The 24,525-nt window shown below is 47.0% G+C and overlaps 1 protein-coding gene across 6 annotated transcripts in view; it reads left to right on the top strand.

Moving 5' to 3' along the window:
- Nucleotides 1-887: 887 nt before the first annotated feature.
- Nucleotides 888-24,525, top strand: part of BAZ1B (bromodomain adjacent to zinc finger domain 1B) — a 32,778-nt gene continuing 9,140 nt past the window's right edge. For 4 of the 6 annotated variants that reach the window (XR_014936601.1, XR_001558990.2, XM_015880840.3 and 1 more), the window contains exons 1-14: nucleotides 888-1,117; nucleotides 4,252-4,368; nucleotides 5,632-5,776; nucleotides 6,703-6,895; nucleotides 7,872-7,993; nucleotides 8,848-9,045; nucleotides 10,165-11,836; nucleotides 13,364-13,502; nucleotides 13,796-13,926; nucleotides 14,156-14,267; nucleotides 20,057-20,155; nucleotides 20,546-20,723; nucleotides 21,042-21,227; nucleotides 23,335-23,482. Coding sequence is in view for 2 of the 6 variants with exons in the window: in XM_015880840.3 (XP_015736326.2) it covers nucleotides 1,005-1,117; nucleotides 4,252-4,368; nucleotides 5,632-5,776; nucleotides 6,703-6,895; nucleotides 7,872-7,993; nucleotides 8,848-9,045; nucleotides 10,165-11,836; nucleotides 13,364-13,502; nucleotides 13,796-13,926; nucleotides 14,156-14,267; nucleotides 20,057-20,155; nucleotides 20,546-20,723; nucleotides 21,042-21,227; nucleotides 23,335-23,482 (3,553 nt within the window). In the remaining 4 variants the exon portion in view is untranslated. Of the gene's footprint in view, nucleotides 1,118-4,251; nucleotides 4,369-5,631; nucleotides 5,777-6,702; nucleotides 6,896-7,871; nucleotides 7,994-8,847; nucleotides 9,046-10,164; nucleotides 11,837-13,363; nucleotides 13,503-13,795; nucleotides 13,927-14,155; nucleotides 14,268-17,635; nucleotides 17,769-20,056; nucleotides 20,156-20,545; nucleotides 20,724-20,836; nucleotides 20,960-21,041; nucleotides 21,228-23,334; nucleotides 23,483-24,525 lie in introns of those variants that run through there. The other 2 variants (XR_014936602.1, XR_014936603.1) reach the window with 2 other exon arrangements.

Below are 24,525 nucleotides of genomic sequence, written 5' to 3'. Positions count from 1 at the left end.
CAAACATCCTCTGACCCCTCGGGTTACAGTGAGGTGCAGCACAAGGCAACTGAGGGAGGTTGCACCTGGCAGCAGCTTAGAGGAGGTAGCACGGATCTGTGGCAATATGTGATTGATCACCCCCTGTATCACAGCCAGGGAAACGAACGGGGGCTACGAACCCTCCGGGGTCGTTTCGTGCTGTGAGAGCGACGGGAAAAGGCTCCTGAGCCCCTGAGAGCTGTGAATAAGTGACGGCACTGAACGGACCGCCAGCAAACCTCAATGGGTCCAAAGGGAGAATGTGAACTTTAATTAACGCAACGGCTGCCGGGAGCTCGGGGAGCTGCGGGTGAACGGCGCAAAGAGCCGAGCAGCAGCTGAGACAGCGGGGGTGAGAACCGGGACTGCGGGGCTGAGCGCGGGGCTGAGCGCTGTGCATCACGGCACTGTGTATTGCAGCACTGTGTATTGCGGGGCTGTGCATCACGGCGCTGTGCATCGCAGCACTGCGCGCTGCCGGCCGCCGTCCCGCCGGTTGTTAGCCCCCCGTCCCGCCGTTAACCCCCGTCCCGCCGCGCACAGCGGTGCCGCCACTTTCCCACAATGCCCCTCGGTCCGGGCCGAGCAGACAAAGCCGCGCGGTGCCCGGATGTGGGGGCGGGGCCGACCCCGATTGGCCGCGGCGGGACGGGGCGGGCGGACACCGGCGGCACAAGATGGCGGCGCGTCCCGCCTTACATAACGCGACCTCTCACCTCGCGCGCGGCGCAACGCAGCTTGATGCGCCGGGGGGGCGGGGCGAAGCGGCGCGATCGGCGGATGCGGCGGCCAATCGGAAGGCGGCGTTGCCGGCCGTCCTCCAATCGAATCGCGGGGCGGAGGGGGGGCGGGAGGCGCGGGCCGGCGGGAGAGTTGGGGTGCGCGCGCTCGGGCCGGGCCCGCCGCCCGGCAGGGGAGGGGAATCTCCCGCCATTTTTCAATCCTCCCGCCCGGCCCGGCGGCTCCGCGCGGACCCGGCCCCGATGGCGCCGCTGCTGGGCAGGAAGCCCTTCCCGCTGGCCAGGCCGCTGCCGGCCGGGGAGACCGGGGAGCGCTTCATCATCCCGCACACGCAGGAGGCGTTCCGAACCCGCGAGTATCCTACGGCACCGGGAGCCGCGGGAACAAAGGGGCGGGCGGCGGGAACGGGGCTGAGCCGCCACACGGCGGGAACCGGGCTGCGACCAGCGGGACCGCGGCCTCGGGCAGCGCCGGGAACGGGGCGACCCAGTAACGGGAACCGAGAAACAACGGGAACCGGGGAGGAGACAAAAGAACTGCCCGGAACTCGGGCCCGTCCCGCGCTGCACAACGGAACGGGCGGGAGGAACCGGGAGGAGCCGAGTCACTGCTGCTGACCGGAGGAACCGGCCTGAGGCGCAGCTCGGAGCGGGGCCGCCATGGTGGCAGCCCGGGCTCGGGGACCGCAATAGGGGCTGTAATGGGGGCTGTAATGAGGGCTGCAATATGGGGCTGCTATAGGGGCTGTAATGGGGGCTGCACTATGGGGCTGCAATAGGGGCTGCAATATGGGCTGCAATATGGGGCTGCAATAGGGGCTGCAATAGGGGCTGTAATGGGGGCTGCAATATGGGCTGCAATATGGGCTGCTATAGGGGCTGTCGGCCCAGCGCCTTCTGGAAAGTTCACGCCGGCAGAGAAACGTCACGGGCTGCAAACAGAAAGTACCGCTGTGTTACCGCTGCGTTTGTGCCGTTCGGTGCCGCGCCGCGTGCGATGGAGCCGGGCGGGAGCTGGGTCCCGTGGGGCCGGTTCTTTGCTCCAGCTGCACCAAGTGCTGTGTCCGGCTGCCGGCCTTTCCCCACCCGGGGAAGCAGCGAATCAGCTCCTGCCCTGCGGGATCCTGTGGTGCCCATCCGTCAGTGAGGTGTGTGATGGCACCGCGTTCACAGAACACAGGGACCTCAATGATCAGGAGTCTCCAACCCCATCGCCACAGACACGGCCACCAGCCGTTACATCTAAACTGGGCCAGGCTGCCCAGGGCCCCATCCAGCCTTGCACACGGGCAGGGATGGGGATGGAGTTCTGCAGGGCTCTTCAGAATTTGCTGCTGTAGAACAGGGTGAAGAAAAATACGGGCACTGTGGCATTGTCTGGTAAATGTGAGTAGTCACAGCTGTCCTGTGACCCAGCATTGAGGAGTCTGAGGGCAGATGGGCAGAGTGGCCTGGGACTTTATTTGGCTGTGACGTTCCTTTGTAGCTTCGTTCTGCAGCCAAGTCCTGAGGAGTCGATAAGAGGAGCCGCGCTGCCCGTGGGTCCGGGACTCACGTGGAGCCCATAGAGCACTGAGTGAGTGGGTTTAGTGTGGGCAAAGTGCTGCAACGGGCTGCTCCGTGCTGGAGCCCTGCAGGCACTGCTGGAACACGTGGGCTGCGGAGCAGATCAATGCTCCGTGTGCTGTGTGTGGGATGGGCTTGTCCTGGTACCTCACTGCACACCTGGGAAAGCCAACGGGGTGTGTGTGTGTGTGCCCTGTGTCAATAGGTGTGTGCACTGTGTGTGCACTGTGTGTGTGCACTGTGTCAATGGGGCTTCATGTCAAAATGTGGAGTTGTGTTCATTGGATCATCTCCCTGCGCGTGTTGGCTGCTGTGTGACTCCATCAGGCAGTGTGAGGGGATGCTGGCCTGGCTGTGCTGAGCAGAGCAGCCCCTGGGGCTGTTGGAGCTCATCTAGGTGATCGTAGCTGTGATAGAAGCTGCAGGTAGTTTGTTTCATGCAATGTGTGTGTTACAGCACTGTGTTTCTGTGCACTGTCTGCACGGAGCCGTGTCCATGGTTGGTTATTTATGCTCATGCTGAGCTTTGTGGCAGCTCTGGCTCAGTGCTGCTGGCACATCCCACGTGTCGCACTGTGCCAGACCTGCTGCATGGTCTGAAGTGCACCGTGTTTGTTTCCAGTCCGAGTGGAAAGGGCAGACAGTGCGTGTGTGTGTGTGTGTGTGTTGTGGGAAGTTTGAGATGCAGCAAACTTTGCAGAAGCGTTCTCTGCTGTTTGCTTTGGTGCTTGCAGGGTGGGTGTCCGTGTGCCTGCAGCGAGCAGGAGGAGCAGAGGGATGCGCAGTGCAGGAGGGAGCTGGGAGCTGCTCTGTCTCTGTTTGCATCCCTGCCAGTGAGGGCTGGGCTGGCTTCCCTTCTTGTGGGGAAGGCTCAGGAAAGAGCAGAGTTATGGCGTCAAGTTGTTCATTACTAAAGCGGCCGAGTGCTGTGATACGTGCAGGGCCGCTGGCTTCCTGTTGTATTTCTGCTGCTCGGTGTCAGTGCACAGAGGTGCCCGGATCCCCCTCTGGTCCTGGTGCCTTGTGTGCAGGAGGCCGCAGGCTGCTGGGCTCTGTGTCCACGGCCAGGGAGCACTGGGAGGTTGTGAGCTGTAAGCTGGGCTGACTGCAGGGTGCTCCGTGTGCTGCTGCAGCCGCCCCTGGGCTGTGAGTGCAGCTGCCTGGCACTGCTCAACTCCTGCAGCTCCTGCTCTGCCTCGGGGCTGGGGAGCGATGCCCAGGAGATGTGGGTTTGTTGCAGTTGTGACTTGCCTTCCTAATGCAAATCTTAAAGCAAAAGTAAGGAAATGAAAACAAACCACCACCAAAAAAAAACCAAACACCCAGAACAACAAAAAATCCAACCCAAAACAAAGACAGAAGCACAGTGAATGAACAGCCCGTCTCAGGGTGGATGAGTGAGGGTTTACACTGTTACGTTTTCTGATGGTTGTGCCCGTGCAGTCTGTAGAAAGCAGCATTATATATATTATGTATTATATACTATCTATTATACATTATCTGTACGTGCTCCCCCATGAGGCGCTGGAGCAGCAGTTCCCTGCAGGTGCTGAGGGCCCTGCTGTGCCTGTGCCCTGTGCCCGTGCTGCTGGTGCTGCTCCCCACAGTCTGGCGTGGCTCAGCTGGGGTCTCAGGCCCAAGCAGTGCCCGGTGCCCGTCACGTCATTCCTGGCACGTTCCTGGGCTCGGTTGGTGCCGTGCAGTTTCTCTCTGCAGTGCATTAGAGGAACGGCTGTGAGCGCCCTGTCACATCCTGCTCTGAAACCGCTCAGATTTAGTGCGGCACAGATGCAGGGTCAGACCTTCCCGTATCGCGGCCTTTATGCACTCGGACAGAAAGAGTCTAATGGGATGAGATTGTTTTGTGCTGCTGTGGTGGTGCCTTCTGTATAACTCCTGTTTTCCTGAGCTGCTGCTGCTACAGAGAGTATGAAGCGCGGCTGGAGCGATACAGCGAGCGAATATGGACGTGCAAGAGCACAGGAAGCAGCCAGCTGACACACAAAGAGGCCTGGGAGGAGGAGCAGGAAGTCGCTGAGCTGTGAGTACCCATGAGAGGTGCAGAGCTGTGTGTGCCTGCACTGGGGCAGCGCGGGGGTGTGCGAGGAGATGTGGGTGCTGGGCTGGGGGTGGCTGCCCTCCTGCTGCCTGACGGTGTGTCTGCGGCTTCTGGAATCAAAAGCAAAATGTGAATTTGATGCTGTTGCCAGAACAGGGCAGTAAGCTGCTTGGCTGTATCTTGGTGTTACTGAGCTCACATTGCTCAGTGGATGGTATTTGGTGTGTTTTAGAGCTCCCTGAGTAATGGGAGTTCTTCGTAGTGAGAGGGAAAGAAAATCCTGATGTGAAAATGAAGTAAGATGCTGCTGGAGTGGTTCATGTCAGTGAGTGAGACAGTGGTGAGGTTGGGTTGGCTGAGCACTTTAAAAAAGAACAACAAAGAAACAGAATGTAAATGAAAGGTTGATCAGTAACTGCTGGCTGTGGTCTCTGTAAATGCTGGGGAAAAGAAGATTGCATGAAATGGGTCTAAAAGCTGCTCAGTGGCTGCTGACAGGAAAGAAAAGAAAACAAGGCTGTTTGGTTTGCTGGGGGGGTCGCTCTGTTCGTCTGCTGGTGGCGGTTGCAGAACAGCAGAGGAAGATAAAGGGCTTCAGGAAAAGTGGAGCATTTTGTTCCTTCTGACGCTAATATGAAACATCTGATTTTTGCAACTCAAAGCTCCACACAATGCAATTCCCAGTGCCTGATCAATAAACAGACTTGGCTGGTTCAAAAATGAAGGAAACTTGGAACAGTTTTTTTCACTTTTTAAAAAAGTTGTAAGATTTTGATGTGACGAAACACGAAATGTTTTCCTCTGGAAAGATGAGGTTGTGTGGGGCTGCAGTGGCTTCCTTTGCTGTGTTTGGGGTGTGTAGGCCCAGAGCTTGGGAAGAAGGAAACTTGTTTACCAGCATCATCTCATGGTTTGTTGGAACGGTCTTGACCAGGCCTCAGAATAATGACAAGACCTTGGTGTGTATTTAACGTCAGTTCAGGAGGCAATAATTACCAGCAGTGCTGCTCTTCCCAGAATCCCCTTACCGCCTTCCTTCTGGGGAGGACAAGCACAATTAGTGCTGTCGTGCCAATTAACACTTCATGGGCCGGACACAGAGGGCAGCGCATGAAAGAACTGTCTCTGCATTCCAGCGTGGTGAACGTCCTGGCTGTGACTGCCGCTGGAATTGCGAAATGGGAAACTGCTCTGCAGGTTGGCTTTGATTCCCCGAATAACGAAAGCTTCTTGTGCCCTTCTCAGCTTAAAGGAGGAGTTCCCCATCTGGTATGAGAAACCTGTGCTGGAAATAGTTCACCACAACACGGTATCTTTGGAAAAGCTGGTGGATGCTGCTTGGGTGGAGATCATGACCAAATTTGCGGTGGGAGAGGAGTGTGATTTTGAGGTAAGGATATGTTTTCCATTTGATCCCTTGCTTTTGCACAGAGCTGATCAGGGATATCTAAAGGCAGGAGTGGGTAAGGATAGATCAGTCACTTGCATTGTCAGAAGGATGGTGAGAATTTCTTTTCTGTGGAAGCCCAGTGACAGCACCTGCTCTCAAATGCAAAGCAGTTCTATAAACAGAAGCGTATGGATGCCCCGTACTGAGGTCTTGAGTGGGGGGGGAGAGGGTTGGGAAAGAGAGGATACCTTTGTAATGCAGCTTAAGTATGTGATGCTCCGTGTGTGTGTGTGTGTGTATATATATATATATATGTATATATACACACAAATATACGTATTTGTTTTAATTAACAGTGGTTACAGTTTATAATCTGCTGTGACCTTTTCATATGATGTGTTCCCAGAAGTGGCAGTCTTAAAGTGATGTATGTTGAAGTCCATGGCTTAGATGTATTTAGTGATGCTCTAATAATTAGGAAAATCCTGCTGAAACTAGGATTGATGGGGAAAACTCAGACTTGTTTAAAATTGGGAAAGTAATGAAAAACTGTTTTGTGCTGTCTGTCTGTTTAGGATGTATTCTCTCTTTTGGAGCTACTAAAATAACTCCCTCTTTAAAATGAGAAAGCAGCATTGTGAAATGCTGGAGAAACTTGTGGGTTGGCAGTTCTTGTTCTTAAGAATTTGTACAGAGTGTCCAGATACGAGTAGGAGGGGGAATCTTGCAGTTGGTTCACGAGAGATGATGAGCTTCTCTCAGGCGTCCATTAAGTGTTTTGCCAAACCACAGATTACAAGCCCTTTTATTTATTTATTGAGTTGTTTGTCTTTTCAGTGGGGTGGCTTTTTTTCTGCCTTCTCATTGCACTAGAGCTCGTTCACACATCTGGCTCAAGTTTAGTTTTTGTTAATATTCTGATGCAGGTCGGTAAGGAGAAAATGCTGCCTGTGAGAGTTGTGAAAATACATCCCCTGGAGAAAGTTGAGGAGGAGGCCTCTGAAAAGAAATCTGAAGGAACTTGTGATTCCCCATCCAGTGATAAAGAGAATTCCAGCCAGGCAGCCCAGGACAATCAGAAGGAGCCGATCCTGAAGGAGGAAGACAACAGGAGGGAAAGTACGATGCTCCTGGCATCCGTGATCTGTTACCTCCTGATTTTTGGAAGAGATGGGTGGCAGAAATCAGTTGTGATGTACAGAAGCTGAAGTTTATATGTACACTGCTGAATTTAATATGTGACAGCGATATGCAAATTGAAAAATCTGACTTACATCTAGTATCTTATAAATTGTCTGCTATATATTCTTAGTAGGCAGTTATTCTTATCTGTCAGGCTTGCTTTAGTGCTTTCATTGAGTCATAGCCACAAGTGTGAAAAACATCTGGGGATTGCTTTCTTCAGTAAGCTTGGGTTCTTGTCTTGCATGATGAAATGTGCAACCTGAATATAGAAACAATAGACTTGGTGTCAGCTGGCAAGGAGATGTGATTCCTTTGTGCTCTTTCAGTTACATCTCTTCTGAGAATGATTTAGGAAAGTTACATGAATATACTTAAAATCTGCAGCTAAACTAGCTCATATGCACAGTAGCACGTAACTGGAAGTCACTTAATGGCCAGAAAGATAAATTATATTGAAAGTGACTTTAATTTGAAGCCAGTAATTCCTGCAGTAGAGTTATTTCAAATATGCTGTGGCAGAGCCAGCTGGCTAAGCAGCAGCTTGCTAAGCAGGTTGCCAGTTGAATCATAAAACCTATTGTCAATTTCTAAATTTCATACAACTTTTCTGCTACTTCAAAGGTAGCTGCAGTTTGGCTTCCATAAGGAGATGAGTTTTAGTGGTGCTAATAGTCCTTTATGCTCCTTGAAAACAGGTGTGGTCACTGATTTCAGACCTATTTTAGGATTCCGCTTTCTGCCTCTGTCTTAAGAATGTTTCTGAAAGCTAATTTGGGGATTTTTCCTAACATTACAGTTAACCAAAGACTGTATAGGTGATGCAAGGGTGTGCAATTCCAGTTAATATTTGAGTTCTTTAGCTTGGAAAGTCTAATACTGAGACTCTTAGTGTCTTGTCTTGGTTTCTCAGATGATCGAGCACGTAGGTCTCCTCGGAAGCTTCCTACGTCTTTGAAAAAGGAAGAAAGGAGGTGGGTTCCACCAAAATTCCTGCCCCACAAATACGATGTCAAGCTGAAAAACGAAGACAAGGTGAGATGACTCCTTGAATCCTTTCTGTTATAACACGAGCATGGAAGCTCACTTAATAATCACTGCATGTCTGTATGGTGTGACGTGGAACTTCCTGATGGAGTTGAGGAGTTAGAACAAGATGTCTGCAGTTGCCAGCAGGACTAACTAGTGTTACTGTTCCTGGTTATAGTTTGTGGTTGTGCATGGAAACACCTGATAATCCTGTCGTACCATGCAGAGAAACTAAGTCAGTGCTTCACTGGCTTTAGAGACACTGCTGTTTCCTGGCTAACCTCCAGTCAGGCTTTGAATGAAACGTGGTGAGGGCTGGGGTACTGATAATCGTGAGCAGGAGTTGCTGCTTTTGTTCTGACAGAACCTCACTGAGCATCGCAGGTAACTAGTTGTGGAAGCTCTGTGTATCTGTATCACTGCTGCGTGTTTTTTGTCATCTGTTTGCCATTTTGATGGAGGCCGGACTGACCTCAGCTTAATGAGTACCATTCACAGAGTTACTCTTCTGGTATCAGGAAAGAAATTGAGACAAAATAAACACTAACATGTAAAAAATTCTAGGTTAGTAGCAAGCGCGTGTGAGGAAAGGTCAGAGCTGTCCATAGCTGCCAAGTAAAGCAGTGGGTTTTGGCAAGAAGTCTGCAACATAGACTAATACTTTTAAGGATTTTTTGGCTAACTGAATCTCAAACTCATGTCTATTATATATCTTGGTCCTGCAAGTTCTGTTTTTGAGTCTTTGTTTAGTAGTTTGGACATGAAGCAGTGTACCAGCCCATGCTCCTTTTAGCCATATAATATCTACCTATAGTGTGTCTCGGTGTTAAATGCTAACAGGATGTCTGCTTATCTCCAAGATCATCAGCAATGTGCCAGCAGATAGCTTGGTCCGTACAGAGCGTCCTCCCAACAAGGAGATTCTGAGGTACTTCATCCGACACAATGCGCTGCGTGCTGGCATTGGTGAGAATGCGCCGTGGGTGGTGGAGGATGAGTTGGTGAAGAAATATTCTCTCCCCAGTAAATTTAGTGACTTCTTGCTTGACCCATATAAGGTAAGAGTTCCTGAAAGCATCTCCTTTGCATGGTGGGGAATGAGTAACAAACCAGTCCTCATCATGCGGGTTTGGTTCTAAGTACTCCCGAGCTTAAATTCAAGAGACATGAAGTTATGCTTGGAAAAGTAGATTTGGCTTGGGTGGCATCTTTAGTTTAAAAAAAGAAATTCTCCATAAACAGCTAATGAGGACCCTTAAATTGGAGTGAGGCCTTCAAGCGTGATCGTCTAGAGGCCAGAAAATCTGATATATTTATTTTTTTGACAGTCTGATAACGTGTGTGTTCTGTTTTTACCTAAGCCTGTTCTTATGAGCACCTTCCTAGGAGCTTCCATCTCCATCTATTATTGCTACTGCAGAATTTTTATTGCTACATAATTTTTAAGTATTCAGCTGCTGTTTTATGGTCATTTTATCCAGAACCTGAATATCATATTTTTGTGTGCGCAATATTTGATGTTTTTATTTATTGAAGTGGTTTTCTGAATTCCTGAAACTGAATTAAGATGCTGAAATCAGTTTCTGACTCTGGTTTAATCTGTTCTATACTGAAAGTGTGCTGTTGGGTGAGTTATTTCAACAGCTTAAGAGCGATCCCATATTACATTAATTCAGAATCAAATCCACTTTCCTCACTTTCAGTTGTGACCTTATCCATAAAGAGCAAATGTGGATCGTGAAACTTCAGGCAGTTCAGAGACAGGACTCTGAATTGCTGTGAGCCATTACATCTGTGCTCCATCAGTTTTTCCCTGGATGAGGTCAAGACTGGGTCCTGCAGGACTTGCTCAGAAATCTTGAAGTGAAACAGCTTCTGAAACTCACCTTTTGAGTAGAAACAGTGGCTTTATGTAATGCAGTAGAAAGCATTTAAAGTCATTTGATGTGTGTATAGTGTTTTGTTTTATGAAATTAAATGTTAACTTTCTGGAATGAGCTGCTGATCTCATAATCAACCTATTGACTGCAGTGCATTGTAATGAAAGCTATTGCAGAAGCCTTTGTTACCTTATGGTACTGTGTGCTACTTGCCAATGGGGAAATATATGCAAAAGTTATCTGGTTTGTTCATATAACTTCCAGTACTAATGTAAAGTAACTTTCTTCTAATCTTAGTATATGACTCTCAACCTCTCAACCAAGCGGAAGAGCTCCGGGTCACCTGACAGAAAACCTTCCAAGAAATCCAAAACTGACGGATCATCTTTGAGTCAGCCGCTGAGCCCTACCCTGTGGTGTCACGTCCATTTGGAGAAATCTATTATTGGCTCCCCACTGAAGATGAAAAACTCTAAGATCTCAAAATGTCCCAACGAGGAGTTGGAAGAGATGATGAAAATCATGTCGCCTGGTAAACTTGATCCTAACTTTCACATTCCAAAGAGGAGCCGACTTGGGAAGGGCAGCAACAAATCCTTGGACAAAAAGCAGAGAGGGAAAAGGGTTTTAAATGGGCAGAAAACATCCGGGAAATCAAAATCTCCTGGGAAAGGCTTGAAGACCCCTAAGATGAAAATGAAACAAATGACTCTCCTGGACATGGCTAAAGGAACTACCAAGGTGTCCAGGACTCCCAGGAATTCTGGAGGCACCCCTCGGTCTTCCAGCAAACCCCAGAAACTGCCCCCTGCAGCGCTGCATCTCATTGCCTACTACAAAGAAAACAAAGACCGGGAGGACAAGAAAAGTGCACTCTCCTGCATCATCTCCAAAACAGCCAGGTTACTCTCAAACGAGGATCGTGCCCGGCTCCCCGAGGATTTACGAGGGCTGGTACAGAAGCGCTATGAGCTTCTGGAGCACAGGAAGAAACTGGCTACCATGACAGAAGAGCAGAGGAAGGAGTATCTGAAGAAGAAAAGGGAAAAGCTGAAAGAGAAACTGAAGGAGAGGGCAAAAGAGCGTAAGGAGAAGGAGATGAAGGAAAAACTGGAAAAGAACAAAAGATTTGAGGACCAAGATCTCAAGGGGAAGAACTTGCCCACCTTTAAATTGGTCGATACTCCAGAAGGGCTTCCTAATACGCTCTTTGGGGATGTTGCCATGGTGGTGGAATTCCTGAGCTGTTACTCAGGGTTGCTGATGCCAGATGCTCAGTATCCCATTACAGCAGTCTCCTTGATGGAAGCGCTCTGTGCAGAAAAGGGAGGCTTCCTTTATTTGAATCGGGTACTAGTCATTCTGCTGCAGACCCTACTGCAGGATGAAATTGCTGAAGATTATGCTGAGCTCGGGATGAAGCTCTCTGAAATACCACTTACGCTGCATTCTGCTTCTGAGTTGGTCCGCCTGTGCTTACGCAAGTCAGATGTACAGGAGGAAAGCGAGGTCTCAGATAATGTAGATGAAAGCAAGGATTCGGCAGCGTTTGAAGATAATGAAGTACAAGATGAGTTTTTGGAGAAGCTGGAGACGTCGGAGTTTTTTGAGTTGACTCCTGAAGAGAAATTGCAGATACTTGGGGCGCTGTGCCATCGCATCCTGATGACCTACTCGGTGCAGGACCACGTGGAGGCCAAGCAGCAGGCGTCAGCTGAGCTGTGGAAGGAGCGTCTCGCTGTCCTGAAGGAGGAGAACGACAAGAAGAGAGCAGAAAAACAGAAGCGGAAAGAAATGGTGGCCAAGAACAAGGAGAATGGGAAAGATGAAAAGAAAAAAAATGAGGTTGTGAAAATTGAACACCGGGTAGAAATAGAGGCTGATGATATGATCAGTGCTGTGAAAAGCAGACGCCTTCTTGCTATCCAAGCCAAGAAAGAAAGGGAGCAACAAGAAAGGCAAATGAGAGGTAAGAGAAATAAAAGAATGGGGTATTTCTGTGAGGGGGGTGGGGTGGAAGGCAGAGTAAATTGGTGGCAAAACTGACAGTCTTTTCCCAAAAGCTTTAGCTGCCTTTAAGGGATTTGTTTACAGGTAAAAGGAAAGTTATAATTCAGTAGCTTTAGGGCTTTCTTATTATAGGTTGGGTAAAGCTGTAGGAGTTTGTATGGTGGTTCAAAATCTGGGGTGTTAAAAAGTGATAACTGCTTTTAGTTTTGCCTGTGGGCATCTTTTAATCAGTACCTCCTGATTCTGTCAGACTCGGGAAAGCCGGAGAACAGAAGAACTGTTTTGAGGACAGGAGAGGGCGACACCTTGTGCTGCTTCCCCGGCAGATTGGTTTCTGTTTGACCAGGAGTCACTGAACGCAGTATTGATCAGTCTCACTGGGCTGCCTTTGATCTCTTGCTCCCAGATCACAGACATTCTGAATATTCTTGGTTTTTTTCTTGTCCTGTGAGCTGTGGTTTTTACCTCTCCCAGAGTCTCTGGGCTTTCTGGCTGTATTTCATAGTTAACCTCTTACTGACTGATTTTGCTTTGGTTCCCTTTTTGCTTTGGAGCATCTGGAACATTGTCTCACTAATGCAGAAAAACAAAGTATCAGGTATCAAATATACTGCAGCTGGATGTCTGCTTGGCCCTGGTTCATGGCAAGTTTATGACAAAGCCTTACTACAAAATGAAACACAATCCAGACACCGCTGCTGCTTGAGCATATGCGTATATGTTGCAGCCAGAGGTGTCTTTGTCACTGCTTGAGTCACATCTGTACTGCTGCAAATACTAACTACTTGAAAATTAAACCTATGAGTATTGCAGCCAGTGCTATTAAGGTGATCTTGGCTTTAAAAGAAAATAGGAGTGCTCTCATGCTGCAGTTACTGAAAGTTGAGTTGGTGTAACAAATGTTTTTCAGCACATTTCCTCTAATCTGTTAGAACTGGTTACAGTGGCAGGGCTTCAGAGGCTGAGCATGTACTTACTGATCAACTCTTACCAAAGCTATTACGATACAGAATGTGGCTGCAAGAGAGTCAGTAGCAGCTCTGGGAAGGTTCTAGCAAGAAATTGGCTTTCTCCTTGAGTGAGCAGCTAGTGTACAACCTCTGTGTGTTAGCTTTTGCCTGCCACACAGCTCACCCCTTCCATACGCTCTCGTTCCATCTGCTTCAAACTCTCCTTACTGCAAAGATAAGTCTTCATTATTTGGTTCTTTTTATGTGAGGTTAAAAGCCTAAACATTTTTCTTAGGATGCAAAAGAAAATTTCCCAATCTGGTGTTTGTTTTAATGCTCTTCCACAGGGCGGCATAGCTGGGAAAGAACAAAATGTTGAGAGTCCTGGGTTAGTCATGGCTGTGAGACACTTGTGCCTCGAGGAGGCTTCTGTTGTGCTGCATCTGATTGCTCAGTAGGCGGCCTTTCAGGTCACCGTTCTCCATAGCTGTATGCAGTGAAAGAAAGCTAATTTTTCTACACGCTAATTCCAACAGTGAGAATGGAGAAGGAAGCAGAGGAGGAAAGAATCCGGAGGCATAAAGCTGCAGCTGAGAAGATGTTCCAGGATGGCATTGCCAAAGCAAAGCTTGTGATGCGCAGAACCCCAGTTGGCACTGACCGCAATCACAACAGGTAGAAAATCAAATGACCCCGTGTTGTTGGCTCTCCTCCCCTCCCACAGGAGCCTTAACAGATAACAGCTCCCAAGAAGTGACTGGTGTGAAAGGTAATCAGTCTGCACTGAAGTATGTGGAGGAGAGCAGAAATGAGGCTCTTCCAGTTTCTCAACTAAACATATGGAGGCACCCAGATTTTGAGCCAAGTACCCAGATGTTCCCTCACATGCAAGTGAAGATGTATGTGTGTGACAGTAGCCCAACAGGCGACAGGTGGCTGCTAACATGTGTATGTGCCTTGCCCTGCAGGTATTGGCTGTTCTCGGATGAGGTCCCTGGCTTGTTCATTGAGAAGGGTTGGGTACATGACAGTATAGACTACAGGTTCATCCTTCCCCATCAGAAAAAAGAAGAAGCCAAAAAAGACTACAGCTCAGGAGGTATGATCAGCCAGCCTCTCTGTGGTGCTTTCCTCTGTTGCTGTCTGACTGTTAGGATGGATTTATGAGCTTAAGGGAGAGTTCTGGATTGCTTTTCTCTGTCAAACATACTATTGGCATAGGTGTTGATCTGAAATACTTAACTGTGAAGGTAGGTTAGTACTTAGAAAATAAAGTATGTCTGAGAAGAAGCATGAATGAGGATTTGAGATGTGCTTTTCTTTTCCAGACAAGCGGAAAAGCATGGCCACCGATGGCAGAGCGAGTGCACTTCACCGGTCTGTGTATGCTGCAGACCTTCCTGCAGAGACCACTGCACCCAAACAGGGACAGAACCTATGGTAATATATGCTTTATAGCTGCAAAATACTCAAAGCATAATGGTCAAGGAAAGTGTAGAAGTCACTTAATAGGACCTACTACGTACCTAGTTCTCTTTCAGTATTTAACTGCTGAATTAGTTTATAGGCCTGCCAGACCTCTGTTACTGGTATTACTAGCAGTGAACAGCGAATGGACAGCTGTTCCAAGAGGCTGTAGAAACACTCTGTTCAACTTGTTCAGACTTAAAGCCAGTCCAAATTAACCTGGTAAAACACTTCTTTGTGTAGCAGTGTTGTACATTTTATAATCAGGAGAAACATTATTTGAAAAGATTTGTGTGTTTTTTGTTTTTAATTCTATTTTGTGTTTTTAATTCTATTTTCAGTATTGACAAGCTGTATTTTAAACAAAAATCTGGGGAGCAGTGACTTACCTGATTGTTTAGGTTTTTGTGGCTCATCTTAACAGGCCTGAACTGTGGCTCATAGAGTCCTTCAGCACAGGAAATAGCTGTTCTATAGCTGTATGTATTGCTATCTTAGGAGCCATGCATGTAGGCTGCCTGTTCTTGTATCATGTAAGACATGCAAAACAGTCCCCCAGCTCCTTCTTTCTTCCTGGGTCTCACAGCAAATTGGGGGTGTACATTTGTTCTCCTATAACGCCGTTGTGTGGGGATGTTTTTAGTTTCTGCTGATGATTATTACAGCTTAGTAAAATATTCTTACATGTGGACAGCCAGTTATCCCTTTTAATACTTCCTAATGCCAAGCAGTAGCCACCAGCACATCTTCAGAATGAATCAATCAAATCTAAACAGTCTACCTTTGAGCACGTTTGATGATTTAGGCCATTGACTGGGACTATCTGTTCCTTTAGTCTTTAAAGAAAATGGATGTCAAGTATTGCCTTGTGTGGTAAGAAGTTAGCAGTGTCCCCGTGGCAGAAGAAAAAACGGCTGCAGCTATACCTACCAAATTACTTGTGAAAGACTGTGTTTATCCATAACCCTGAAAAGTGACTCCCACAAAATACTGGCACCTGCAGCTCCTTTGTAAGCAGTGGCTTTTTCTACAGTTTTCTCATGCTGACACACAAGTGGGATTGCTCCATCTTTGCAGAATATCAGTGGTTTGTGATTTGAGTGTTTCTGCTCTTCTATCAGGAGCTGCTGAGGAGACTGACATTTGTGGACATCTTTGTAATTCTCTTCCCTTTCCTTTCACTGTTAGAGGGTTGTAGAAGATAGCAAAGATTACCCTGTGTACCTTCTCTCTGTCTAATATTACAGTAGGGGATCTCCGCATCCAGTCTAGATCTTTGCATATCTTTTCACATGACCAGAATTAAAGAAATGAGTTATTCCTGGAGCATGGATGCTAAACAAGGGTTATCAGATTGGTAGCAAGCAATGAAAATGAATGGTCTGAGCTAGGTTTACACTTTCGTGCCCTTCAAGTGAGCAGAGGGCACAATGGCAATTGTTTTTAAAGAGCATGTAACCACTTCAAACTGAGCTTTTTTCTGTACTGTCTGCATGGATTTCTTCTGACAGGGTCACCACAAGCCATTTCTACAGAAAAGCAGTAAGTTCCCTCTGCTGAAAGGCTTTCTTTAAAGCTCTAGAAATGCAGGGAGCCTTTCTGACAGCAGTCACTACAGTTAGCTTCTACAAAAGGAAAAGCAGTGACAAGCTGAGATGCCTCATTTGAGGGGACAACAGCTCCCCTCTGAGGAAATCCATATTTCTGCTATAGTATTTTGCTTTCTGGCCGTTGCCATCGATCTCTTCTTTCTGGAAGGTTCTCATGAGTTTAGATGGTACAGAACTGTCTCCTGCCTGGCTGCTTTTTCACACTGTCCTTGCATACTCTGAAAGGCCTTGAAGAAAGGCCTTGAAACTGCGCTGAAGTCCTTGGACATCTGTACCCCCTATTGTTTGCATACTATAACTCATAATGTTGGTATGTGATTCATAGAAAGTTTCATTTCTTTGTGTTCTGCTATATCTTCTGCCACGTGTCTCTTTCCTAGTAGTACATCAAAAATGAAATTAAGAGTAGCCTTACACTGCACGTATAGCAAAGTAAAGCTACAGATGTTCTGCTTAATTTCTTTGAAATCAGTACCAGAATAACTCCATGAAGGGTTGTTTTTCATAGTCTCACTTCTTTTCTGCTTGCGAATGAGTGTTTATAGGACAACAATAAGGAGAGAAATAGAATCCATATTTCCCCAAGAGCTACAGGAACAGTAACTCATGGAAGTGGTTTTTGCTTTCCAAGTACTTTGCCCTCCAAAAGAAGAGGGCCTACTGTCCTATCCTAGAAGTGGTGAGGCTGAATCATTTTCTCATTTAAATCTTAAGTGTTTGTCTATTTTGTGTCTTTTCCAGAGAGAAAAATGTCTGGGTTCTAATATTATACACACTTAGTGATGTTGATGCCTATTAAAATCTCCCTGTTTAAAGTTTCTGGGCATGTGGTCCCTGAGAAAGTCTTTTGTCCATACTTCATTGCTTTGTGAGATGCATATGTACCTGTCTTTCTGGCAAGAACTGTGGGTTAACTGAAACCTGTCTAGTATATTGGTGCACAGTAGACTTCTCACTCATCCTGATCAGAAATCCCAGGTGTATATACAGACTGGGAGGAGCAGTCCTTGATGGTAACCCTGCAGAGTAGGGCCTGGGGGTCCTGGTGGGTGAAAAGCTTATCATGAGCCATAAATGTGCTCTTGCAGCTCGGAAAGCAGATGGAATCCTGGGCTTCATCAGAAGAGGGCTGGCCAGCAGGGGCAGGAAGGTGATTGTCCCTCTCTACTCTACCCTTGTGAGGCCCTATCTGCAATACTGTGACTAGGTCTGGTGCCCCAGTACAAGAAAGACAGGGAGCTGTTAATGAGAGTCTAGAGGAAGCCAAGAGACCTCCCCTACAAAGACAGGCTGAGGGAGCTGGGCTTTTTCAGCCTGGAGAAGGCTCCAGGGAGACCTTGTTGCAGCCTTCTAGTACCTAAAGGGAGCCTACAAACAGGATGGGAGTCAACTCTTTACAAGGGTAGATAATGGCAGGACAAGGGGAAATGATTTTAAGTTGAAGGAGGGAACTTCTTTGCTGAGGAAGTGGTGAGGTGCTGGAACAAATGCCCAGAGAGTTGGATGCCCCATCCCTGGAGGTGTTCAAAGCCAGGTTGGATGTGGCCCTGGGCAACCTGGTCTAGTATTAGATCTGGAGGTTGGTGGCCCTGCATGCAGCAGGGGGGTTGGAGCTTTGTGATCCTTGAGGTCCCTTCCAACCCAAGCCATTCTATGGTTCTATGAGAGCAGTTGCATTTTAAAAATAGTGGCATCTCTGCAGAGTAACTCCCATTGTTCTTCATCTATTAGGAATACACCATGGTATGGCGGGTCCCCTCAGCAGACAATTTGAGTTAACCATGCGTGGGTGCTGACAGACTCCATTCTCACACCTATATTCTACAGATGGAATTTCCCTGTTTCTACCAACCCTCCAGAGCAGGTACTGATCCTGGGCTCCTCTAGATGTTATTCTCCTGATTTCTTCATTCCGTAGTCTGCAGTCCAGGTTTTATACCCTTCTTTCTTTCCCTTGCAGCATGAAAACAGGTGGGAATATTCAACCCAAGTGCATGTGAGCAGCTCCTTTTGAGTGAATATTTTTGTCACATTCCTTCTGCTATGACTGCTAACCAGCCTGATGGCTTGTGCTGCTGGATGTGCAAAGAGAGAATCCTGGCTGTTTTTTAGGCCTTTAGCCTAGACAGGTTTCCCCATTTGAGGTCAGGCCCTCCCCATGCCTGCTGTCAGCCAACACAGGGTCTGTAGTGCACCGGTGTTTGGTGCCCAGTGACAGTTTCATGCCAGGGCAGAGCCAGCACCACAGTGAAGCGATGGCCTGCGTGCAGCCCATGGGTTGGATGTGCCTGGATAGCCCCACCTGCCTTTCTTACAGGGATGTTCCCTGCTTTCTCATTCTGGCCAGCAGCCTGTGTTGTCTTTCCACAGGCAGTGTAGTTGAAGGATCCATATGTTAACAGTGGCCTTTCACTTCTACTAGAACTGCAGGAAATTCCCCCCTTAGGTGTGTAACTTTGGAGGAAAGCTGGGTAGTGTCTTCTCAGATATTTCCCAAATGAATCCTGTAGTGTGTAAGTAGCTGTGATTTAATGCTGTTTTATCACAACCTAGGCAACTTTCTCAACACACTGAGAAGTAGTGCTCTCTGGGTATCTGTGGGATGACTGGAAGCTTGCTTTATGCCGTTCCCATGCTGTCACAGGTTCTTTATTCTGAAACATGGTTTAGGATCAATCCAAAGGTTTACCCCGAGGTTTTGGCAGCAAATAGTCTCGAGGAGTGTCTCTATTTAGTACAATTCCAGTAGACTTAGGAATGCCAGTCTTTCTTATTATCTCTCTGTAGACCTTCTGGTGAATGTAGGAATGCTGATCACATCACTCACCACAAGTGGCATCTGCAAGAAAAAGACAGGAGTTGTATTGTTTGACATTGTTTGACGTATGGTTGTCAGGGGCTTGTGTGAATGTCTGCTGAATCCCATGACCAGCCCTTAATTGCTTTGGAAGTGCCTGTGCTGGGCTGCAGTGAGTGAGGGATGTTTGGAGCTGCTCTGTGCTATTTCTTGCAGGGAGAGTGTGCAGGAGACAGTAATGGCCAAAAGATCTGATCTCGGTGTGCAAGGTGAAGGTGCCCTGCAGGGTGGGGGTGTACTGAAGCAGATGATTGGCAGGGAACCATTTTTCGTCTGTTTTTAAACAATCAGTTCTGTATTTTATTAGGGTAATCAATTTAAGAAAGAAATGCAGATTGTCAGGCCGTTCCCCTAATATAGGCATACTAGAGCTGTGAAATACCTTCTTTCCAGGTAAGATACTAAGTAAGGATTTCTGCCAGGATAAGAACCTACTGCAGATACTGATATTCCAGGAGAGTCAGACAGCACCTTTCTCTAGTTGTTGGTTTGTTCATCTGAACTTGTGCCCAAGAAGAAAACTTGGATCTGAGGTCTTCTCTGTGACTGGCGAGGACCACATCACAGTGGTCACTTTGTGCTTGTTTCCATTTAAGATGCTGCTGATCCTTCAGTTCCCTTTTCTAAGGAGCAACCATCTATTAGCTACATGTTTATCGTGTTTATTTTTTGTAAGTAATCTCTGAAACTCAGGTCCACCACTGCTCACACCAGTACATGGCTCAGGAGATGAGGCTTGGTGCCATCGCAGGAAAGAAGGGCATAGCCTTCATAGTCTCAAATCTGTAGCATCAGCTATCATGCTGGGACATATTCTTTTTTTAATCTGGAGGCTTTGAGGGTTAATGAAATCAGTTGAAGTCTCTACAGAAAGAATGATTAAATTGCTGTGCTATGCAGTACATAACACGTTAATCTTTTCTAGTGCATCAAAAATGACATTCAGATTGCTTGAACTGACTGCAATTTAGTGAATCTAATCCCTAGGGTAGATTACTAAATTCAAATGCCAATGTTTTAATAAAGTTAATGGGAGGAGACATCTATAAATTAGTTCTGTTTATTTTGTTTTTGTTCTTCTTGTCCTGAAATGGGCTACGTTTGGGGACCTTGAAATGAGGCCAGTCTTACAGTAATGCTGGCGTAAGCATTCTGACCAAGTTTTTTTACCTTGTCCCTGGGGTTGGGATGTAGATTAATTGTCATTCCTGTCTGCTAATTCTTGTGAATTGCTTAAGAGGAGTTGTTGCTGCAGAGATGGATTAGCTGATGTTGGTGCATGTTGTATCTTTCAGGTTTCTCTGCGACAGTCAGAAGGATTTGGATGAGCTGATAGATTGCCTGCATCCACAAGGAGTAAGAGAGAGCCAGCTAAAGGAACGCTTGGAGAAAAAGTGAGCCTGCTGTTTCCTTCAGCTTCACAGCACATCCTCATCATAGCAAGCTTTTCCATTCCTGGGGCAATGCTCAGCGTTTTGTTTTGATTGTGCCTGTGCAAGGCAGATAACAAGAATGTGGAATTGTTCTTTTGTAGACAATAACTGCAAGCATTACTTGATCAGTAATGCTCAAAATTGTGGGGACGTCCTTCAAGGTGTTCCTTGCAACTGGAAGCAAAGACAATGAAGTTTCATCTGCAGTGGCAGAGCTACTGCATGCTTTAAAGAATCCTTAAGGAATATTCCACACTGATGGAGCATGTAGATCATTGGAAACTGTTGTTGCCCAGCACACTCACAGCTCACTGGTCTGCATGTATTCAAAGGCTTTTCTTGATTTTCCAGGTATCAGGACATCACACATTCTATGCATTTGGCTCGGAAACAGAACTTGGGCCTCAAATCCTGTGATGGCAACCAGGAACTGCTGAACTACCTCCGAAGTGATCTCATTGAGGTTGCAACTCGACTGCAGAAAGGAGGGCTGGGATATATTGATGTGACCCCAGAATTTGAAGCAAGAGTGAGTGGAAAGTTAAAGTAGTGCTAAGAAAGTTCTGGAAGAACTTTTCCTTTTTTTCCCCTGAATCATCTTGCTTTTTTTTTTTTTCTTTTCCTTTTTTGAACTGACATAAGCATTCATGTGCTATGCGTGATCATCAGCTATGTGTGAACTCTAGCAGAAACAGCAGTAATGTGCTGATTCCAAAACCCAAGTGTGGGACTTGGTACATGGTAACGCTGCATTAAATATCACAGGTATCCATTGGCAGAACAGAACCTCCTAGAACAGTGCAAAGGATGATGTCACCGATAAGTGATTGTATACTCTTCCTAACAGGTATACTCACTAGAGAGCCTAAAGGATTTTGGAGAGTGTGTGATTGCACTCCAAGCTGGTGTTATTAAGAAGTTTCTACAAGGCTTCATGGCCCCTAAGCAGAAGAGAAGGAAACATCAGGGAGAGGACTACATTGCCAAGGCTGAAGAGGTAGATGAAGAAAAGAAGATGGCAGAAGAAGCTAAGGTATTGCTCACTCCATGGCTCTTTTCAGTCTTGTTCTGTCTTTGAACAATGTACTCTTACTTGCCTGAAAAACAAGTCATTTTGATCATGATTAGTTTTGGCATTCTACCCATACAGCTTTGCTCCCTTACTTGATGACACGGCAAGGCCAGGCTTCTGTAGCATTGCTTCACCTTCACAGTTGCAGAGTTTTCAACTACATTAGTTTAGTTAGAAAAAGTGCCTAGTATGACTGAAACATCCTGAGTAGTACTTCTTTCCTCCAGAAAGCAGCTGGAGCAGTAGTATTTCTGAATATTGCAGGATTTAAATTCAAAATAGCTTATGATTACCTGGGTTCTCTCATGTGAACCCTGTGCTTGCTGCTCGGGGATGGCTGCAAGGGGCCAGGTGGGGGCAGCTCTCACCATATCACTGGAGTGCCCCAAGGAGGGCAGACAGCATCCCAGAGTCACAACCAAAGTTATGGTTGCAGAGGTGGTTATGGTGGAGAGTCATTTCTGTCACCTCAGGATATCAGACAAAAGCTTCTTAGCTGCAGGTTTGTCCATCTTTTCCAAAGCAGGAATTTTCTGTTAGTCTGCTTTTGAAACATGACTGAGGCTGCCTCTGTTGGTATATTTGTGGGGTTTTTTTTTGTTTGTTTTCCCTGCTAGAATGCTCCCTTCCCCATGGGAGGGTATTTGACTTCCTTCAGTCTCCATTTTTGCCTAGTTGGCCATTGGAACTCCCCTGACAATGGTCCTGCTGAAATGCCACAGTCTCATGATGCTTGGGAAGCAAGGCAAAAAATCTGTGAAATTCCACAGGCTTGGGGAGAAAAATCTAAGCATAACGTGCCAGCAGCTTTTGCAGATTTGTCTTGGCCCAGCAGTTACTCAGTGTGTTAACAGCAAAACCCATGGAACAGTTACTTGGAAAATCAATTACACAGTATGTGAAACACCTCAACAATGTTCTACAAAGAAATAGCACGATGCTGTGTAATCTACCACAGTAGGCAAAGCAGGTTTCCATTTGTCTGGAATGTCTTGGGCTCCAGGTTGTATGCTAGCAATGGCAATGGGGATGTTGGCTTACTTGAACAGTTTGTGTGTGTTTCCAAGCATCTAATACACACTGTGCTTCCTCAAATGCAGTGGGCGGAGAATGTGCAACTCTGCAAAAAAACAAAACAAAACAAAAAAACCCTGGGTTTTGTTTGGCTCCCAAATTGCTGTCAGCTGCAGAGCTCGGTTTTTCCCATCTGACACTTCACTGTTTGTTTTTTCATTCTTCTGGGGTAGAGCACTAACTTGAGCTCTATTATGTCCCTGTCGTGTCTAGGCCATCACCTCATTGTTGTAAGGCAGAGGATTAATGGTAGAGTTGGATGTGCACTGGCTCTGGATTACTCCTCTGTTCTGGTGCATTTCCGATGTACTGTAATATATTTTTTTAGTACCCCCTGGAGCTGAGTTGGAGGTTTCACATGCAGCTCACTGTGTGCAGACAGAGCACAAATCTCAGGCTCTCATCCTCACTTGCAGCTAATTCTGTGATTTCACACGTGCTGAGGTCGTTCTTTCTCAGAAGAGGGGCAGGTTTCATATCTGGGGCTGTCACATCTGATCATAGTTGATGTCACAGTCCAATTTGGCAAGGAGGATGGAGTGTGTGGCGGCTCCTGCTGATGGGCTTGAGCCTTTCTATGGTATCCACTGGAGGGCAGCACAGGCTGCTCCAATCCCCCACACCCAAGCGGTGCTGCCAGCTGCCTCCTGACTTTCATCCCACATCTTGCAGTCTCGATTTCTACTTTTTATTTTCTTAGCCTGCCGATTATTTGGGTTAGACGTTCAGAGTAAGAATCTAGAGGAGTTCATGTTGGTTGTTCCAGCCTGGCCATAAAATGCAGCAGGGCTGTGCTACTATGAACAAACTGTGTGATCCAGTGAGGCTGGTTATGGATAAACCACAAGTAGGACTGCAGCAGCCATGTAAAGGAAAGAAATACAAAGCTGAGTTTTGATTATTAAGGGCCCCAGCTAAAGGGTGTAAAAGTGTCTTCAGACTATAACAAACTGTGTCTGTGTGCTGTTTTGTAAGTTGTTAGGTCTGTCTGCAGGTTGCTTCAGCCACAGAGAAGTGGAAGACAGCAATCCGTGAGGCCCAGACCTTCTCCCGTATGCATGTGCTGCTTGGGATGCTGGATGCCTGTATCAAGTGGGATATGTCGGCGGAGAATGCCAGATGCAAAGTGTGTCGCAAGAAAGGTATGCGTTCCTGCCTGTGTAACGGTTGGGTGCTGTCACCTCTCCATGCCTTGCTTAGGCAATGTGCCTCTGTTAGCACTCTGTCTTTGGCTGTATTTTGAGTTTTGACCGTCAGGATTTACACACTCAGAAGCATTGATCTCACAGCACTGTTTGACCCTGACTCCAGTGAACCATTCTGATGAAACTGTTACAAAGTGTTGCAGAGCACTGCAGTGCTGCTGTCCCCTGGATATTCAGGGTACTTGAATACAGATTGTCTCCAAATCCTTCTGTGGGAGCATTTGTGCCACTGTCCGTTGCTCAGTTTCATTTATGAGTTAGAATGGTCTGTGGGTCTCCAAGTCACGTCTGTTGACCCCATTTCTTACAGAAGGAACAAGCAAGAAGAGGCTGGGAAGGTTAATGCACCCTGTAACTGAATAAGAGAGAGCAGTGGGATAAATGCTGGTTTGAGGCTAGAGTGGAAGTGGAGCTGCTTGCTGTGCTGAAAGAAGCAAGCTCTTTGTTTCTTTTGTGGGAGCAGAGAAATGAAGCTGTTTGCCTTTGGTCACTGCTCTGTTAAAGCTGGGTGACAGGAGTGTACTGTATGAAGAATCCTGCAGGTGGAGGGGGAAGTTAGAGCGTTACCAGTAACTGAGTACTAGTTCTAGTGGAGTAAAAATTGTTCTGCCATAACCTCTCCTTTTGGATGGAAGCCTGGAGAAAAGAGCTTGGTAGCACGTTCTGCCACATCATGTGCTTTTTGTCTCATTTTCTATTTGTTGAAACACTAGTGGGAAATGAGGGCAGACAGATCTGAGGGAAAGCTGAGCTGCTTTTGCTTACCAGGAGGCTGTGTTGTCCACTTCTGTAAAGAAATGAGCTGAACTGGTGCAACATCCTCCACTGTGGAGCCTCCAAACTAATGTGCAAACTGTCCTGTCCCCTGGTGAGAAGGGGATTGTAGGGAGATGTAGCAGTGATTACCTGAGACTAACAGATTATGGTTTAACAGAACTCAGGAACTGGGATGTTAGGGACATGCTGGCAAGCTCTCTGTG

This window comes from Coturnix japonica, chromosome 22 (genome assembly GCF_054131305.1).
Source record: "Coturnix japonica strain WE chromosome 22, WE-NBRP24, whole genome shotgun sequence".
Classification (NCBI taxonomy): domain Eukaryota; kingdom Metazoa; phylum Chordata; class Aves; order Galliformes; family Phasianidae; genus Coturnix; species Coturnix japonica.
This window is presented reverse-complemented; position numbering and strand designations above follow the sequence as displayed.